The following is a 17209-nucleotide window of genomic DNA, read 5'->3' as shown; positions in this document are numbered from 1 at the left end:
CTGGCAATGAGGAAGGCTGTGAACCTCATTTATCCTGTGTGCTCTCTCTCAAATCCTATTGATTTAAAGTTTTTTAATGCTTTATTAAGCAAGGCACCAGTGGCTCACTCCTGTAACCCTAGCTACTCAGGAGGCTGAGATCTGAGGATCGCGGTTCAAAGCCAGCCCATACAGGAAAGTCCATGAGACTCTTATCTCCAATTAACTACCAGAAAACTGTAGGTTGTGCTGTGGCTCATGTGCTAAAGTGTTAGTCTTGAGCTGAAGAGCTCAGGGACAGCACTCAGGCCCAGAGTTCAAGCCCATGACCAACATAAAACAAAAATGCTTTATTAAGCTGGGCGCTGGTGGCTCATGCCTATAATACTAGTTACTCAGGAGGCTGAGGTTCAAAGCCAGCCAAGGCAAAAAAGTCCCCATGAGTCTCTTATCTCCAATAAACTACACAAAAAAGCCAGAAGTGAAGCTGTGGCTCAAGTGGTAGAGCACTAGCCTTGAACACAAAGAAGTTCAGGGACAATGCCCAGGACCTAAGTTCAAGCCCTAGGACTAGGGGAAAAAAAAAAAGTGGTTTACTAAATTAACTTGAGAAAATGAAAATAGTTAAACTGTCCCCTAAAATGGGCACTTTACTTCTCTTTCTTGCTTATAAAAGCCTCATATTTATACATTAAAGTCATTAGATGAAGTTGTCAAGATCGATACAGATTCTGGGGCTTACTCACAGAGATTCTGGCTCACTGGATTGGAAGAGCAATCCAGCAATCTGCATATCAGTCCTTCACCACATCCCAGCCCCAGAGGAATTGGGCACAAGTACCATGTGGAGCACACTTTGAGAAGCAATACTTTGAATCGACCAGCACAGATGTTAAAGACAATCATCAAGGAAGGCAAGCTCTAAGGACAAGAGCCTTCCCTGCATGTTGAGAACACCTGGGTGGCACTGCCCTATTTCTGCTGACCGAAGCCCTATCACCCAGCAGGTGCTGCTTTTGCCTCAGGGACTGGCCTGACTGAAAGGAGATGAGAAGCGGACACCTTCTCATTTATGAGCTGCCCCTCAGCCACTCCATTTCCCGCCCTAGGAACTTGCAGACTTACTTTTGCAGGTCTGATTGAGAGCTGATCCAAAATGCCCCGGTTGGCAGAGCTGGCAGTGCGGGCCCCAAGTGTTGTGCAAACATCGGAGGCACTCCCCGGTGACCCGGCTGCAGGACTCAGGATCAGTTACATCTATGTTGTTGTTGCAGGCACATGGCCGGCAAGGCTCTCCAGAAACTCTTGGGTTGCCAAAGAAGCCAGGAGCACATTCTTCACACTGAGTCCCTGAAAGTGGGGAGGAAACCGGAAATGGATGAGGGGTCAGTGTTAGGAGAGGAGGAGAGGTGGAAGTTGTAAACAGAGTTATAGGGCTTCTCTGTGGGGGTAATGAGAAGTCACACACTGGAGTAAATAAGAAAAAAGTACTCTAAATTAAACAAAGCATATTTTTAATTATTATTCATTCAGATAATTAGAAAATTACTTAGAACTAGAAAGTTTTTAGTGAAGAATGGATTCTAGTCTTCAAAAACTAAGGAGTTGTGGGAACAGAATTTCTGTGTCTTTCTGCATAGCCAGAACTACTCTTTTCTTTTTTTTTTTGGTCCATCATGGGGCTTGAACATGGGACCTGGTCGCTTTCCCTGAACTCTTCAGCTCAAAGTGAGTGCTCTACCACTTGAGCCACAGTGCCACTTCTGGTTTTCTGGTGGTTAATTGGAGAGTCTCATGGACTTTCCTGCTCAGGCTGGCTTTGAACCACGATCCTCAGATCTCAGCCTCCTAAGTAGCTAGGATTACAGGCGTGAGCCACTGGGGCCTGGCCCAGAACTACTCTTGTACCTTAAAACCCAAAGCTCATCCCAGCTCCTGGATTCAACCCCTGCCTGCCCCCCTCACCTCCTTCTGGAATCTCCTAATTCTATCAGATTCTAGAAGTGACTGATTAAAATGAAGCAGTCTCAAAGGGAAAAGGCCAAATAAAAACAAATCAGTAGCCTGAAATATATATCTAGAAAGAGGCTGGGCTGAAGGAGTGTTTGATGCCTGAACTCTTGGAAGTGATTCTACAGAGCACTGAAATGGAGAAGCCATCTTTCCTCCAACTCTTCACAATCCTGAGAGTAGCAAGTGCTTAGATTTCCAAACTTGAGGCCACTCTCCACATTTTAGTTCATGTACTTGGAAATGTTCTTAGCCTAGTCTCAGTCTTTAAAAACGGACCCACTCAAGCCACATGTAAGCTCAGATATAACAAACAAGAGGAAAATCAACCATGTAATTTGTTATTATGCTGGTAATTATCATTGAACAAAATAATATAACCATATTTTCTAAGTGTGGTTAAATCAAGCAGAATATACCAGTTTTTTCTTTTGTCATTATACTTTTGCACTTTATTTATTTATTTGTATTTATTTATTTTTTTGGGTCTGGTCGTGGGGCTTGAACTCTGGGCCTGGGCACTGTCCCTCAGTTCTTCAGCTCAAGGCTAGCGTTCTACCACTTGAGCCACAGCGCCACTTCCAGCTTTCTTCTTTTTGCTTATGTGGTGCTGAGGAATCGAACCCAGGGCCTCAGGCATGCAAGGCAAGCGCTCTACCACTGAGCCACGTTCCCAGCCCACTTTCACACTTTAAAAATAAAGTTTTGTTTTGATGACAGATACAAGTTTTAATTCTTATGGAATATCTCCCACTTGCTCAAGTCATGCTTAAAGGCATCAAAAAGCTTAGTTACATCTATGAACTATCAGTCCAACCAACTGCTTAAAATTATACAAAGAGTTTGACCAATTAGAGTAATTTTACTTACATAATATGTAATATATGACATATATGTGCTACCTGATCATATGTGCAACTTAATATATAATAATATTTTAAATAAATTTGATTAATTTTCTGAAACATTATGTAGATATAATTATAACTCAGTTGAATGAGGTTTTAATTGTCATTGACGTTTTAATCATTGAACTTCTTTGTTCAGTTAAGTAACAATTTCGTTACTTGTACTTTCTTACCATGCTTATTTGTCCAAAACAGGGAAAGTATGACTGTGTGATCATTTTCCAGTTGTTGTATGGGATGAAAGAAAGAAAACATGGGCTATCCTTCATACCTGAATAACCTTGGAGACAGTTGCAGGTGATATCTGAGGTCCAAGGACTCTGAGAACAGGATTGGGCAAAATACTGATCACTTGAGGGACCATCTGGACACAGACAAGGACGACAGGATTGTCCTGAAGTAGGATTTCCATAGTAACCATCGATGCACCTGTGAAGGCAATTTCCTTTTACCAAAATATTCCAAGGACTAGCTTATGTCTTAGCCAATGTGGATTTTCTATGCCTTAGGGTAATGCAACCCTCAAACTCAACGTTTCAGAAGATTCTAATTTGCTCTGTAAAATGATTTTTTTCTGTTATATTGAAAGTGTCAAGTCAAAAGACTGAAGTCATTAAACTCAGTATAATGGCCCTTTGTGGTTTCAATGTTGCATCTGAATATCAAAAGGGCAAGTGTCAGGCACATGCACAGTTGATTTAATCAGATATTTTCTGGCTCATAGAATGACTCTGAAGGACAGGGAAACAAAATGATGTCCCTCCCCGCCTCCCCCCCCCATCCTGCAGCAGGCACTCTGCAATGAAATAGTGTTGAGTCTTTACTCAAGGCTCCACTCCATTGTGAAATCAGAACAAAGTTTAAAGAGGTAAAGGTAACATGCATGTGAATTCCACACCTCTCACAATGTTTTCCTGTTGTAAAGCCTCCACAATTGAAGCATGACCCTGTGTCTGGATCACAGAGTTCAGCAAACCCATGACAAGAGCAAGGATGGCAGCTGGGAAATCCAAAGTATCCGTCCAGGCACCGATCACAACGGCGGCCAGTGACCTCTCCATGGCAGGCACATTGGCCGGTCACTTGGTCACAAACTGTGCTCTTGGAACCTTCCGGGTGGCAGTGACATGCTGGGTAAGGCAAAAAGAATTATGTTAAGGACACAGGGAAGAGGTGTGGTAGTGAAAGTTATTGGGAACAGCCTCTCATATAATGAGTCCCAGGTAAATGTTTGTCAAGCAATGTTTCACTGATTCATTCAATAAGCAGCAGGTTGTAAACAACTGGATTTTATGAGCATTTGTTTTTTGTATGGCAAAATCAAACAAGTCACATGTTCTCAATGACTCAAACTTCTGTACACGTTAGGAGTTCGAGTGTAACTTTGAAGTGCTCAAAAAAAAGTAAAACTTGTCAGGAGGGGTAGGTAATTCTTCTTCCTAGATGAAGTAGAAGAAGCCACAAACTTTTCTGGTAAATATCTGAATCTTTGAGCCCATCTTTGCTCAAAAGCTTAAGCTTATTTGCTTGGTAGGGTTCGACACAAAATAAATATTTGCTCTTCTGTGTAGATTCTTTTGCATATCATGAAGACTTGATAACTTTAAAAAATAAAAAAAAGGGCTGGGAAGGTGGCTCAGTGGTAGAATGCTTGCCTTGCATGCATGAGGCCCTGGGCTTGATTCCTCAGCACCACATAAGCAGAAAAAGCCAGAAGTGGCTCTGTGGCTCAAGTGGTAGAGTTCTAGCCTTAAGCTGAATTGCTGAGAGACAGCGTCCAGGCCCAGAGTTCAGGCCCCAGGACTGACAAAATAAGAAAAAAAAAAAAAAGGAAAGCACCATTTACTGGGTAGGTAACCGTGCCCAAGCACTGGCCAGGAAGTGAATCAACCATCTTTCCTAGTCTTGTCTGGAACAATATAATTTCCTACCTAAAAGTAGAATTAATCTGCCAGTGGGTTTCATAGTTCCTAAGGTAGTTTCTGTGGGAAGTAAGATTTTCACTAGTGGTTTACATGGGGTACAGAGAACTATACATCTGGAATGTAACAACCGTAAGAGGTAAATTACCAGCTACAGCTGAAGTTCCCTCTAAGCCCTTATTAATGGGTCATTTACAAAGGAGGCTATTTGTGACCTCAGCATGAGAAAGGGAAAGATCCTCAGCAGAGGAGGTGTTGTGTGCAGTGACAGTGTTGTCCCTTTATTGATTTTCCAGACACATCGTTGTTTAGTCTCCTTAGCCACTGTTCTTATAGTGTCAATCACGATGCTGGGTTTGCATAGCTGGCATTAGGTTTCCCCCTTTTACCTGAATCCCTTCCCATTCAATACACACTGCAGAAATATGGGCCACCTTTTGTTCATCCCTTATGGTTTCTCTACGCACATTGCCCACGGATCGGTGGATGAGTGAAGAGGTGGTAGAAAAATCTTTAGCACATTTCAACTACACGTAGATGGAATCTGAAGAATGTAGTCAAGTTCCCAATTTTCTTTTCTTTAAAACTCTGCATATCCCTTTCCATACGTTCAAAATGCCTAGGTTGTAAACAACCATTTTCCACTGTAAGTGTGTGTGTGTGTGCGCGCTACGTACGGTGACAGCCATGATGCCCCAAACTGTAGCTTCCAGTGGAGCACCTGTCACAGCAGCGCCCAGCCACGAGAGGTTTACATTGGCACTGGCCTCCAAGTCGGCTACAGTTGGTCCCGACTGCACCCTGGGGGTGACACTTGCAGGCTGCAGTGAAGAGAGGGAAGGGAGTAGAGGTGAAGGAGAGGCAGAGAAGTTTAGTTTACTCATCTTTCATTTAGTACTTCTTCAATTCTCAACTACTTCAACTAGGTATTCTTGTAATGATTGAAGGCACTAATGCCTATTTAGTACTGAGAATAGTGTTTGATATGTAGTAAATAATAAACCTAAGTTAATGGCAGGCTTAAAATAAATTGTTTTAAATAATGGATTATTCTAATGTCATTGTTAGTATTGGTGTTATTATGACTGTAATTCCTAACATTGTTTGCTGGAGCAGGAATACATTTTATGATGTAGATATGAAGCTTGTTTCTTAATGCAGCCTTGTTCAGAAGTGGTGCTATTAGAAAGTGATAGGCGGGGCTGGGAAGGTGGCTCAGTGGTAGAGCGCTTGCCTTGCATGCTCAAGACCCTGGGTTCGATTCCTCAGCACCACATAAGCAAACAGAAAAAAGCCGGAAGTGGCGCTGTGGCTCAAGTGGTAGAGCGCTAGCCTTGAGCTGAAGAGCTGAGGGACAGCGCCCAGGCCCAGAGTTCAGGCCCCATGACCGGACCCCAAAAAAAAAAAAAAAGAAAGTGATTGGATCACAAGGGTTCTGACTTATCAATGGGCTAAACCCATTGCTGGCTTCGTCATTTAATAGTGTTATTGAGAGGTGGTTGAAATTAGTAAGTAGAGCCTCCTTTGAGGTGGTAGATCATGATTGAGGGTGTGCTCTGGGTATACTTGGTCTCTGCATTCATTCCTGTCTTTCTCTGCTTTCTGGACACAGTAAGGTAAGGAGTTCTACTCTACCTTCTCCTTCTGACATGCTACTCTGCCTCGCGCCCCCTCCCCCACCGTGCCCCCCTCCCCCCCCAGCTCAGAAATAATGGAGCAATGGAGCTAGCCTGCCTTGGGCTGAAACCTCTGAAATGAACAAAAATAAGCCTTTATTCTTTTACATTTATTTCTTCTACATTTATTTCTTCAGGTATTTGTCACAGTAATGAAAAAGTGACTAATGTATATCCCTACCAGTTTTTCATTTCCTCTGTTCTGTTTCATGGGAGGTGGGCATGCTGAATCCATAGCTCTGCTAAAGGAAAAGGTACTTGCCAGAGGCCAGGCCAGCACTGAGATTAGTGCTCTACTGTGCTAGTGCTCAGCTGGCGAATGATTCTATCTCTCAGAGATATTTGAGAAAGTTTGGAGACAGTTTTAAGTGGCATAACTTGAGGAGAGTGATGCTGGTATCAATTGCATAAAGATGTAGTGAAGCATCCTATATGCAAAAGGCAGCCCCCCTGCTACAACCAAGAATATCCACCTCAAAATTTCAGTAGTGCTGGTATAGAGAAATCCTATAAAATAGCTAAGTGGAATGGGCAAATTATGTAACATTTGGAACCCTAACACCATTGTTTATTAAATGAAAGTTGGAATGAAAGAAGTGGGTTAGATTTCCTTCCAGCCTTAGGATTCCAAAATGAATGTTTTAGGACCATTGCTCCAGGGAGCTAGTGCTCCAATGCTGTCATAAAGTTCATCTTTTATACACTTACCACACTGTGAATTACCACTCCAACACGTCACTTGAGTGAGGTGTTTTGTTTGGAGTGGATCCTGAAGCAAATCAATTCACTCAGGTTTCAAAAAGCATTTGTACAGATCTCATTGTTTCTGTAGTGCCATCGAACAAGATACTCACCCACTGCCCCATCGTGCATCTGGGCAGATAAGCTGACCACGAGCCTCTCACATGCCTCAGGGAGCACTCGAGCTTCCACTTCCCAGGCCATCTCAGCACAGCCATGCATCTGGTACTCCTCCATGTCCTGCTTGCTGCAGAAATCCTCCAGGGAATTGACATGGGGAACAAGGCCAAGCTTTTGAGATAATGAGAAAAGAAGACTCACGCTCTCTGCTGTCCAAGAGTCTCATTATGTTAAAAAAAAAAACCAAAAAAAAAAAAACCCAACAAAACTGATTTCTGAGAAAAGTGATCCAAAGAAGCTCAATCCAATTTCCAATTTAAATTGCCTCAGGCTGAAGAGTTGATGTTCTCAACTAATTAAGAAATATTTTGTATTTATAATATGGTATTTACATGGTGAAAACAATAGCTTTTTTTTACTTTTTCTTTCTTAATGTTTTAAAAATATGATTTTATTATTATTAAGGTGTTATATAGAGGGGTTACTGTTTCAAAAGTCAGGTGTAATGAGTATACTTCTCTTTGGACAATGTCACCTCTTTCTTTGATTTTCACCAGTTTTCCCCTCCTGTCTCTGCCCACAAGTTGCATAGTTCATTTTCCACATAGTGTCTACCGAGTACCATGTTTGTTTGTTTTTAAAATTATTTTCAGGTTTTTTTTCCCCTTAGATTTGAAAGACTTCTAACTAGGTTATTTGTGATAGTGTGGCACAGTGCAACTCTAATTCCACCAGATTCTTCTCTAAATTAAAAAAATGATATGTAAACAGTGATGTTCTACATCAAAGGGTACTGGATTCTTAGAGATTCACAGTAAAGATTAAAATGTTAGCGGCTCTAAGAAGTCTTGTAAGAAAGACACTTCTTAAACCCAACGCTCCCACAGTTAATTACTCCATCCTATATCCAAATAATACTTATATTCCCTAAAACCCACATTTTTACAGAAGCAATGCAGCTATTATAGGGACAAGTACATCACTGCACACTTATTTGCAAAGAGGAACCACCTCTAGTTTAGTATCTATGTTAGATTTTTTTTTCTGGGGGGGGGGGATCCAGTTGTGGAACCTGAACTCTGGGCCTGGGCTGGGCTCTGTCCCTTAGCTTTTCAGCTCAAGGCTAGTGCTCTACCACTTGAGCCACAGCGCCATTTCTGGCTTTTTTTTTCTGCTTATGTGGTGCTGAGGAATCAAACCCAGGGCCTCATGCATGCAAGGCAAGCGCCCTACCACTGAGCCACCTTCCCAGCCCCTAGTTTAGTATCTATGTGAAGAAAGGCTATTCATAGGTTTCAAGAGGACAACTAAATTATGAACTAGTATTATTTAAATATGTATGAATGCTCTTGATGATACAGTGGAGAGTGTTGATAAGGCTCACAGGCCATATCAGCAGGTTATAGTGAACACTTGGTGTAAAAACCAGTGTTAAAAATAGGTTGTCATTCCTCAGGAGACTGACCCAGTGGCCCAGTTAAACCTTCCCTGCTCTTCTGCTTTGTACTGAAACAGTTTCCAAGACCCTTTCCTCGATCTGTCCCCACCCAGCCTTCCCCTAGTTGTTTTTTGGCACCCCTGCAGGTAGGATCTCAATCCCTGGTAACTGGGCCAGTGTCCTGGTTCCTCCAACATATATCCTCATGGCCTCTGCACTCTGGGATTCTTACTCCTCAGCTTCACAGACGCTCCAGCAAAGGGACTGGGGCTTCCCAAACTCATGTGTTTCCACTTTTCCAATTCTGTGTGTTTAAGGAGGAAGCTGAGTTTCCCTGGAGGAGGTGACTCACTGCCATTTACCTACTGCAAACAAACAAACAAAACCATAAAACAAAAAACCTGTGGCTTCTGCTTGCTTGTTTCAATTCTCCCTCTCAGCTGACATTCAACCATACTCACCCCTCTCCCATCAGCAAAAAGAGCTCCTTGATCTCACGGATTCCTCCTACCACTTCCCTGTTTCTGCCCTTAGCTCCTTGAGACCCAGATTTCTTTTTTTGGGGGGCGGGGGTCTGGTTGTGGGGCTTGAACTCTGGGCCTGGGCACTGTCCCTCAGCTCTTCAGCTCAAGGCTAGCGCTCTACCACTTGAGCCACACTTCTGGCTTTTTGCTTATGTGGTGCTGAGGAATCGAACCCAGGGCCTCATGCATGCAAACCCAGCGCTCTACTATCTATAGGCGACTGGTCTCTGAATTTGTGTCTCTTTTCCAGTGGACAACTCCACATCTACCCTGGCCTACCTGTCTATTGGTTGTCCTACAGGTTGTAACCCAACACACCTGAACCTCTTTTCCTGTCTGTGCTTATTCTTGATAAATGATGCCGCCACCTGCCACATTCTCAGTGGAGGAAACAAGATGGATATTGTAGGCATGTGCTTGGTCATCCACTCCCCCCACCCCACATCCCACACTTAGCACATTAATCACATCTTGCTCACTATCTCCTCTTAAATGTATCTAGAATGTTCTTCATGCCCCTGCCACATTCTTAGATCACTAGAGTGGTACACAATTGATATCTCAGCTTCCATTCTTGTCATTCATCAGTTTTCTACATGGTAGTCATAATGACCCCTTTGCATGTGGTTAGTTCAGGCAATCTTCTTGTTAAAACTTTACAGTGGCTTCCCACTGCTTGTGGATAAAATCTAACATTCTTTCTCTTTATTCTGTATCCCCATTCCCATCCTCCCAGACAGGAGTTCTTGATATCAGAGACACCTCCCCTCAGAGAGATTTGTTGGAATGGTTTTGGTAAGCACAGTGATTGGGTGTGGTGTGTTACTGGCATTTAGTAGGTAAAGATCAGAAATACTAGACTTTCTCATAAAATGGAAAATGATCTCATGTTCCTCTGAAGGACAAAACTCAGTCTATAATTGTCTGAGCTGAGGCACTAAGTTTATGCTTTTTTCTTTTCTTTCTTCCTTTCCTCTGTTCCTTCCTTCCTTCCTATCTCTCTTCCTTTCTATCTTTATCTCTCTCTTTCTTTCTTTTTCTCCCTTTCTTTCTTTCTTCCTTCCTTCCTTCCTTTCTTCCTTCCTTCCTTCCTTCCTTTCTTTCTTTCTTTCTTTCTTTCGTGCTGGAGATTGAACTCAGAGCCTCAAGAAATGTTCTATGACTTAAGCCACAACTCTTTTGTATTATTTAGTTTTTTTGTATTATTTAGTTTTTCAGCCTCAACTCATAATCCTATCACCTCTATCTCTTGAGTAGTTAGTATTAAAGCATGCACCACCACACCTTTTAAACATGGAAGGGTATCTACAACACACCTGCTTTATGGCTGTCTCACAAACAATGAGTCTACATATATGAGCATCTTTCTATTTCATCATGTCTTCTGGTATACTCATTCCTGTGCATACTACATACTGTTCTAAGATTGCATATTGTATAGCTTTATTTGGAAGTTATATGTGCAAGTAGACTATAGTGCATATAACTTTCATTCCAGGATAGCATGAGAAAGTGGGGTACAATAGCATGGATAGTAAGTGTCCCCAAAGGCCCATGGGCCAAAGCCTTGTTCTTTGGAGTATTACTTTTGGGAGGTGACGGAGACTTTAAGAAGTGGGAGCTAGTCTGAGGTATGTTGGCTCCTGGGGGCCTGTCTCACAGAGGGCGTAGCTGGGCACTCAGCCTGCCCTCTTTTCTCCCTTGTCCCTCTTGGCCATGAGGTAATTTTTGGTGTGACTCCATCATAACCCCTTGTCACAATGTCCTGCCTCACCACAGCTCCGAAAGCAACAGGGACCATCAGCTACTTACTAAACTTTCCAAACTGTGAAACTCTTACCACTGGAACACTGGGCTCAGCTGAGGTCAAGAGCCATAGTGTGAGTTAGTGAGTTTTTCAGACACATCTCCCAGGACCTTACACCCCATGCTTGTCTGTATCTCTTCTTTGGAGAGTGAACTCCAGGGGAATGGTGATGGTGTGTGTCTGGTTTCTAACTGTGCCTACCACATCATTTAATTTACAATGAGTATTTCATAAATTTTGTTCAATAAGGAATCATATGTATATGTCTATTATTGCTTCTTTAAGTTTATACTACAGTGACTCTTCATTCTTCAAGCACAATACAGGTGGAAAGAGACACAGAAGACAAGGAGATGGTGTAGGACTGAAGATAAGGGTAGCCAGAGATCTGAGCTTCTTTAGAGTTGGCTATTCCTGGACCCAAGCGGACAGACCAGGTGAGAAAACGCTCTATCAGCTATACAATTAGCTGATAGAACTAAAAACTAAAAACTTCTAAGGATTTTATGCTTATTAAGTGTAGTCTATTCCAGGGTTTGAAAAGACTGGCAGCTTTATATCACAGAATAATTAATATACTTTTGATTCTAAACAGTTTTATGGAGGCACGTATCTTATAATAAGAGTGCAAATAAATCTTAACTGCACAATACTTTTTTTAAAAGGCAGTTTTGCAGAGAAAATTCTGCACTGAACAGGCTTTATTTGTTCTTGTTGGTTTGTACCCTGTTCTTAGATGCAAGTGGCAAACAGGTTGAAGAGAAACACAAACTTGGAAATGACCAAGTCCCAGGTGCCAATTCCCACAGCAGCAAAATCGGTAGGGTAGCGTTAGCCACATTCCTTTACAATAACAAAATGTACACTGACTTTCTCCTACTGGACAACCTGGGTCAGGGACCCAATGGTCAATGTAGGCGTCCAGCCAGGATCCTCTTTGACAGGCTAGAGTACCTGTCCAGCTGCTGTGACATTGGCTCCTAAAGGCCCACAGCTGTCTTTTCCAGAAAACAGCACCCAACCACCTTCATCAGGAATCTATGTACTCACTAAAGGACAGGTGAGCCAGTAGCCAATAACCTGGGTACATTTGGGCCACCCTTTTGCCACCAATGGACTCACTTCTGTGGTGCAACGTGGACTGAAGCAACACTTCAACCACCCTCTAAAGTGGTAGGATTCCCTAGCCCCCAGTCTTTCAGTAATGCCCATATACTGTAGTGGCTGTGAGATCTGGAAGCAGACAATGAAGTTTCCATTTCTAACCCCTCACTCACCACCTCTGTGAACCTATGCCTCAGTGGCCCTATCAGTGACAGCATGTACTTCATAAAATGCTGTAAGGATTATAGGTCCAACACTTGAAGTTAGTACTATGATATGCTGTGACATGCAGTTTACAATGGCCATGAGGTGACTTGTATCATTAAAAAGATACATTTCTGTTTTAAAGAAACATCTCACCAGAGTTTACAAGTGGAATCATAATGGCACTTAATTGAGACAAAGCACGAAAAAGAACAAAAAAACAAAAACAAAAAAAAACAAACCTCTGATATACTTACAGAATCAACCTGGATATAAGAATGAGCATGAGACTCTCCTTCCAAAGGCTGAGAAAAATAGAGATCTATGGAATATTGCACATCTGGTCCTAAACAGATGGGTGTGGGAAGTAGTGCGAGTCTGTATTAGGAGAAAGAAAGTGAACATGTCAGACACAAAGGCTCAGTTACCTTACCGAAGTGGCCACAGTATTTGGTAGCATCTCACTTGATGGGAGACTTCATCGTTGGGGCTAAGGCAAGGCCTAGTGTACATCAGAACCTTTGAGCTGACTGAACAGTTAATTTATACTTACACAGGATTTATACTTCCACAGGGTTGTGTCAAATAGCAAAATCTTAGAAGGCACTGGTATGGCTTGACTTCTCTGGAGAAAGCACAGGCATAATATCTACTGTGCTGTTATCTATTTCAGATACTACAATCTCTGATGCGGCACAATGAGTGGCTTCAGAATTAGTAGTGTTTACTGAAAAGGCTCTTGGCTATGGAGAGAATGCAATGTCCTATATGTTGGAAAGGGAAGGAAGGAAGGCAATGGGTAGGGAAGATGAATGGAGAGAAGGGTGGGTGAATTCAGTCATAATAGTCAATATACATGTGTGCAAATGGACCCAGGGAAATTGAGGGTTAGATGGGGTTGGGAGAGATGGGGGAGAATGCTTGAAGGGGTAACATTGAGTAAGATGTATTATACTCGTAAACTGATACTTGGACCAGTCATTTAAGTTTTCTTCTCTTTGATGAAGATATTCCTCTGGAGTATTTGAGATTAAATATAATATTAAACATAATGTGCAGTGTAGCATGCAGTAAATTCAAAATAAATGTGACCATCTCCCTCAATAGGCCTCTTCCCCACTTAGTAACCCAGGATCAACACATGGGCCAACTTCTAGGAAAAAAAAAAAAACCATGTTTAAAGTCAGGCCCCAAGCATACCTGGAAGCTGCTGGCAAGGTAAATGCCAGAGGTGTTAGTTGTGGAGTCCTGTGAATGCAATGGTCATTCACGGCAGGGGGGTTCACCACAATCCGGACAGTCCAGTCGGCTGCAGTCTACACAGGGAAGATATCACAACATGTCACTGCAGGATGCAAGAAACCCGTCTGTCCCCACACTCGTATACTTACAGATAGGAGAGGGTGTGGGACTGAATTTGCAAGCCACAGCTCACTTGGGAAACAGAGTTTTGGAGTTGAAAGACATTTGGGTGGTTTTCCAACAGGCCCACCTCTCTGGTGTCTACATTGTGATCTGGGCAGGAAGAAAGCTGTCTGGCTATAGCTATAGCCCAGGGGCCTGGAAAACCCCTAACCTTCCTAACTGGTCCAATCTGTCTTCAAAAGAATTAACAAAATCATCATGGCTTTGGATCACAGAAAAAAGAGCAACAAATGGAATCCTTTATAGATGGTTACATATTCATGCATCTCATACATGCACACACACATGGTAAGGAGAGGAGGGAAAAGTGGGATGGGGGGGGAGATAATTAGCTATATTCTGGAAGTCTTACAATTAGAAAAGGCTTTTTAAGCTGTTGGGAATAAATTTCTTTTTTAATGGCTTTCATACTTTTATACTGACCAGGTCAGTTTGTTGAAATCCTTGGCTTTTTCTTATAAGCAAAAAATAGGGAAGTGCATCCTATCAAGAGTTACAAAGTAGGCCAGCAGAAGTGGCCATGTGACATGCAGTGACCCCCCTTCTAGAATGTGGACACAAGGGATTTTGGGGTCTCTAAGACCATTCCCTGCTCAAACTGCTGGGGCTTACACTCAGGGACTCAGGGTTGCCAGGCCAGTGTTTTATTACTGAATCACATATCTCTGGCCCTTCCTTTGCTTGCCTTCCTTCCTTCCTTCCTTTCTTCCTGCCTGCCTGCCTGCCTGCCTGCCTCCCTCCCTCCCTTCTTCCCTCCCTCCCTCCCTCCCCTCCTTCCTTCCTTCCCTTCTCCTTCCTTCCTATTTTCCATTCTCTCCTTCCCTTCCATTCCCTCCCTCCCTTCCCTTCCTCTTCCTCCCTCCCTTCTTTCTTTTTTCCTCCCTTCTTTCTTTTTCCCTCTCTCCCTCCCTCCCTTCCTCTCTTCCCTCCCCCCCCTTTCCATACTTGTACTGATGCTTGAACTCAGGGTCTCACACTTTCCCTTGGCTTTTTCACTCAAGGCTAGAGTTCTGCTTCTTGAGCCACTTCCAGCTTTATGCTGGTTAATTGGAGATAAGGTCTCCCAGACTTTTCTCACAGCCCAGGCTGGCTTTGAACTGTGATCTTCAGATATCAACCTCCTGAGTAGGTAGGATTATAGGTATGATCCACTAGCACTAGAACTAAAACATTTTTTTTCAAGGAAGATGGCTGGCATGTTTCAGATTACCCAAGAAAGTGTTAGGAACTACTGCTTTAGATCATGCACTTTGAATATTTGGTTCCTATTCTGTTTCAGGTTTCTCCAGTGGTATAGGGCCTGTGATGTGGTAGTAGCAGAGTAATGGGACCATATGCAATTAGTCTTTCTCTGGTTACAAGGCAAGATCTAAATGCAAATAAAAAATAAAGGTTTCTGCTGCATCTCTGAGTCAGAATATCTGTGCATTTTTGTTTATTAATTTTTGAAAGAAACATCCCTAGAGAAGCAGAATTTGTGTTGTTTCTGTTGCTTATTTTTCTTATACAAACATTTTGTCACCACTTTCTTCAGCCTGGTCTTTCAAACATTTAACTGCAACTTTACTTCACCATGAGTAACGCATGTATGTATATGTCTCATGGCGCTACTTCAATATCTTAAGGAAACCCTTTGGCTTATAATGCTTTCCAGATGGTTATTTTTCCTCAAGTCATTTTATGATGAACTCACTTAGCAAGGCTAAAATGCTGGAAACTATGTGAGAATGTATTTCTCAGCTTTTTGCCATCACAGAGTTGGAGTTGAAGAGTACCTGAGTTTCATAGCGAACAACAATGGTGAAATCCATAGGAAAAGGAATGTTGTTGACAGCAAATCTCAAGCCAGCCCCAGGGAGAACCCTGGCAAATCCAGGTCCAGTCCACGTAACAGGGCTCCCAGGTTCCAGCTCTCCCAAAACAATGTGAACAGCAGACACCTGGCCAAAAGTCACGGAGAGGAATGTAAATTTATTGGCCTATAGTCAAGGCCTGTAAGAGTTCAGGAAAAAAGAGAAGTATTTCTGTGCATCTATAGGCTCCATGTGAGTCATGGTTAAATTATTTCAACCAGAACACAGAAGAATCCTGCTGAGAACAATGTGCTAGGCTGGCAGCTTTGGAACATAGATCACTGCACAGAATAAGGAATGAAAGTTGTATCACAAACCACTTTTAATGGTCAGTACCTTGTGTACTAGTGAGCTAAGCAAACTCCATATTAACAACATTTTCTTGGCTGTAATTGTGGAATTCTAGCCAAAATAGGGAGGAAAAAGAATATTCCCATGCTTTCTTTGGGGATCTTGTCTCATATGCACGGCAATGAGAAAACCCACGTGGCTTTATTTCCTCTATGTTTCTTTTATGCAGCATGAGAATGTTCTTCTATCTGTCTGAGGACATCTAAATAAAAACTCTTAACACACTTGATGGATGAGAACCCTTCAGAGTCTCTGCTGGAGGTGTGCCAGAGGCCATCTGGATCCTATAGACAATATTCTTTAATTACTTTTGCATCTGCCTCTCCACACTTACAGCCTGAACTCAAAATCTGTTTTAGTTATTCTTTGCCTGTGTTGCTGCAATAGCTTTTGGCTATACTCTCCACTCTGTCCTTGTTCCAGTATCTTCTACATACTGTTGCCAACAAAGCATTTCAAACTCTACCTAATTGCCAGCAGTGTAATGCTCGAATTACTTAGCCTGGAGTTGAAGTTGCTCTGTGATTTACCCCCAAACTGCCTTTCATTTAGTAAATGCTTACTTAGTAACGATTATGTGCTAGCCTCTGAACGAGGAATATCAAGATGAACAGGACAAGATACCTGGCCACAGAAGGGTATTGCAAAGGAGACAGAAATATAAATATGAAACTGTACCACTAGATTAAAGATCAATATATGTAAATTCATCCCATTGAATGTTTCTCAAACATTAAAAAAATACCCTCATGTTGTAGCAGATACTGTAGGTGTCCCTGCCTGATCCTCTTTGCCTGGTTAGAAACACCCCTACCCCTCCCTCAGTTGCTGCTAACAGTTCACTGTTGACCCTCTGCTCCCCCATCTAGAGAACTGCTCTTCCACACTTCTGATTCCCACAGCCCTGCTTGGGGAGCTCACAGCCAATAACAAGTGGATGTGAGGGTGTTAAAGGCTGGCCCGAATGTCTCAAGGAGCAGGATGACTTTGTCTGCAGTTCTTGTTCCTGAGCTCCCCTGGGAATCAACCCAAGGTTTTTTTTTTAATTTAATTTAATTTTATTTGTGAACATACTGTACAGAGGGGTTACAATTACATGGGCAGGATAATGCATACATTTCTTACCAAGCATTGCAGCCTCCTCCTT

At 42.5% G+C, this 17209-nt stretch overlaps 1 protein-coding gene across 1 annotated transcript in view; it reads right to left on the bottom strand.

Annotated features, from left to right (window-relative positions):
- Positions 1–15837, bottom strand: part of Lamb4 (laminin, beta 4) — a gene marked incomplete at its 5' end in the record, with an annotated part of 50557 nt that extends 34720 nt beyond the window's left edge. The window contains 8 exons of the mRNA XM_013034715.1: positions 1105–1329; positions 3169–3326; positions 3796–4027; positions 5497–5640; positions 7350–7527; positions 12691–12811; positions 13634–13749; positions 15634–15837. Coding sequence (XP_012890169.1) covers positions 1105–1329; positions 3169–3326; positions 3796–4027; positions 5497–5640; positions 7350–7527; positions 12691–12811; positions 13634–13749; positions 15634–15837 — 1378 coding nt within the window. The remainder of the gene's footprint in view (positions 1–1104; positions 1330–3168; positions 3327–3795; positions 4028–5496; positions 5641–7349; positions 7528–12690; positions 12812–13633; positions 13750–15633) is intronic.
- Positions 15838–17209: the final 1372 nt, after the last annotated feature.

Source organism: Dipodomys ordii, unplaced genomic scaffold (genome assembly GCF_000151885.1).
Source record: "Dipodomys ordii isolate 6190 unplaced genomic scaffold, Dord_2.0 Scaffold195, whole genome shotgun sequence".
Classification (NCBI taxonomy): domain Eukaryota; kingdom Metazoa; phylum Chordata; class Mammalia; order Rodentia; family Heteromyidae; genus Dipodomys; species Dipodomys ordii.
The sequence above is the reverse complement of the archived record's forward strand: the minus strand, read 5'-3'. Positions and strand labels throughout refer to the sequence as shown.